Source organism: Arachis duranensis, chromosome 4 (assembly GCF_000817695.3).
Source record: "Arachis duranensis cultivar V14167 chromosome 4, aradu.V14167.gnm2.J7QH, whole genome shotgun sequence".
Taxonomy (NCBI): Eukaryota; Viridiplantae; Streptophyta; class Magnoliopsida; order Fabales; family Fabaceae; genus Arachis; species Arachis duranensis.
In genome coordinates, this window is record NC_029775.3 from 88907743 (window position 1) to 88909686 (window position 1944).

At 34.1% G+C, this 1944-nt stretch overlaps 1 protein-coding gene across 1 annotated transcript in view; it reads right to left on the minus strand.

Moving 5' to 3' along the window:
* Nucleotides 1–1021: 1021 nt before the first annotated feature.
* LOC107484863 (uncharacterized) overlaps nt 1022–1944 on the minus strand; it is a 2525-nt gene continuing 1602 nt past the window's right edge. Inside the window, exon 2 of the mRNA XM_016105408.3 lies at nt 1022–1902. Within this exon, the coding sequence (XP_015960894.1) occupies nt 1207–1902 (696 nt within the window). The 3' untranslated portion in view covers nt 1022–1206. The remainder of the gene's footprint in view (nt 1903–1944) is intronic.

A 1944-nucleotide genomic window follows, 5' to 3' on the forward strand; every position in this document is an offset into this window, starting at 1 on the left:
TAGCCTTGCATGTACTTCAAACATTATCTTCACATGTTGATCCCCTTCAATCTAGAATAACCTGTTGGTGAATCCATCGTTCAAAAGCATGTGCAGAAATCTATATGCAACCCGCCCAACTTCCTTGCTACCTATTCTCCCCATGTTGCTCAATATGACCTTTTTAGCGCATGTAGGGTATCAACACGGTTAGTGCGCAACATTAAAATTGAATTAGACTTAAAAATCACTCTTTCATCACCGTTACTTACTATCTCATGCTTTGAGATAAATTACAAGAAAAAAGAACTAATTATTCTCCATGAGAACAAAGTTGATGAAGGGTAAACATAGATAAGAGAAAGAAAAGATTGAATTGTAAATTATGAGGGTATAGTTGAGGATGGGAGAATATATATAGAGTTTTTCTCCAATATATCTAGGGTGTAGAGATACTTGCACTATAATACACGTATCTTGAGTGCTGAGATACACATTACACATTTGAGTGTATCTCGAAGACTGAACCCACGTTCGGTGTTTACATGTATCTCGGGTACTGAGATCGTATTCTTAATTTATGCGTATCTCGAATGCTCAGTACCTATTTCCCCACTTTACACATATTCTGGGTGCATTCAGAATACGTCATGCCATTGTTGTATGTGTCACAGAACATGGTCTCAAGACTTGATATATGATTATTTTTTAATTTCACCTTCAGTATCGAGATATAATACGTTGTGCATTTAGGTAATTACTTCATATTTTATATATTTCTATAATTTCTACATTTATTTAATTTAAATAAAAAATCTCCTTAATATATTATATTAAAATTCATGATATTAACTCAAAAATAAACTTGTGGTTTTGAAATGTCATTGTTCCTCTGATATATATGTGTGAGAATATACAATATTAGAGTACCTATTGTTTATAGACTAAGACACAATCTAATTATAATAATAAAATTAATTTAAAATATACCAAATACTAATTAATATATAATATATTCTAAGAGTTGGGAATCCTTGTTCTGATTACAAGTCAAACTAAAAGTGACTAGCAACATTAATACAACTTAAATTTTTGTATATTATATCTAGGATCGATACTCTAACACGCTGTATTTTAACTAAGAAATGTCATACATTAGAGACAAGTATAGGAATCCCTAAATTTTCTTTGCTGTGATGAGAACGAACTTATTATGGGTAATTTGTTTCAAGTCCTAATCACATTGTTGCAAACAAGGCAAAGATGACTGAACAATCTTGCCATGACACTTCCCTCTTCAATGTCAAGCTCTCTTGTCCTCTTGTTCCACAAGTGAAGTGCATATGTTCTCCCACCATAGAGCAATTCTTCAACCTTATTTTCAACCCAAACCAATTCACTCCCATTCTCAGGCCTCTTGTAAAAATCAACAATCTTGTTCCAATCCACAGGGTAGAATGCCTTAGGTGGCAAAATTGTAAGGTTGTAATAATTACTACTACTATTGTTGTATCCTTGTGTTGCTTCAATTCTTTCAATAACTCTTGAAACCATGTAAGGACCATTATACCCCCATTTATTACCATCAAAAGTTGTTGCAAATTCCCTTAGGAATTCAAGCACAATAGGGTGGTTCATGTCAAATATCAAAACAGCATTGTTCAATCTTAACCATTTCTTGGTTTCTTGGTCCACAGCTTGTGCTCCTATTGCATTCCTCAATAGGGACATATCCTTCACAAAGATCAAATCTGTGTCCACATAAGCACCACCATACTTATATAACATTGCTAGCCTCATCAAATTGGAGAGGTTCTGAGACAGTGGGATGTTTCCGGGGTCCTTGTTACCATTCTTGATCGCTTCTAGCCATGATTTGGCCGGTGTGTTCTTTACCAAGAATGGCAAATCGGGAGTAATTGCCTGTAGAGTAAAGTAGTAAACATTCATTTTAATCTCCAATAT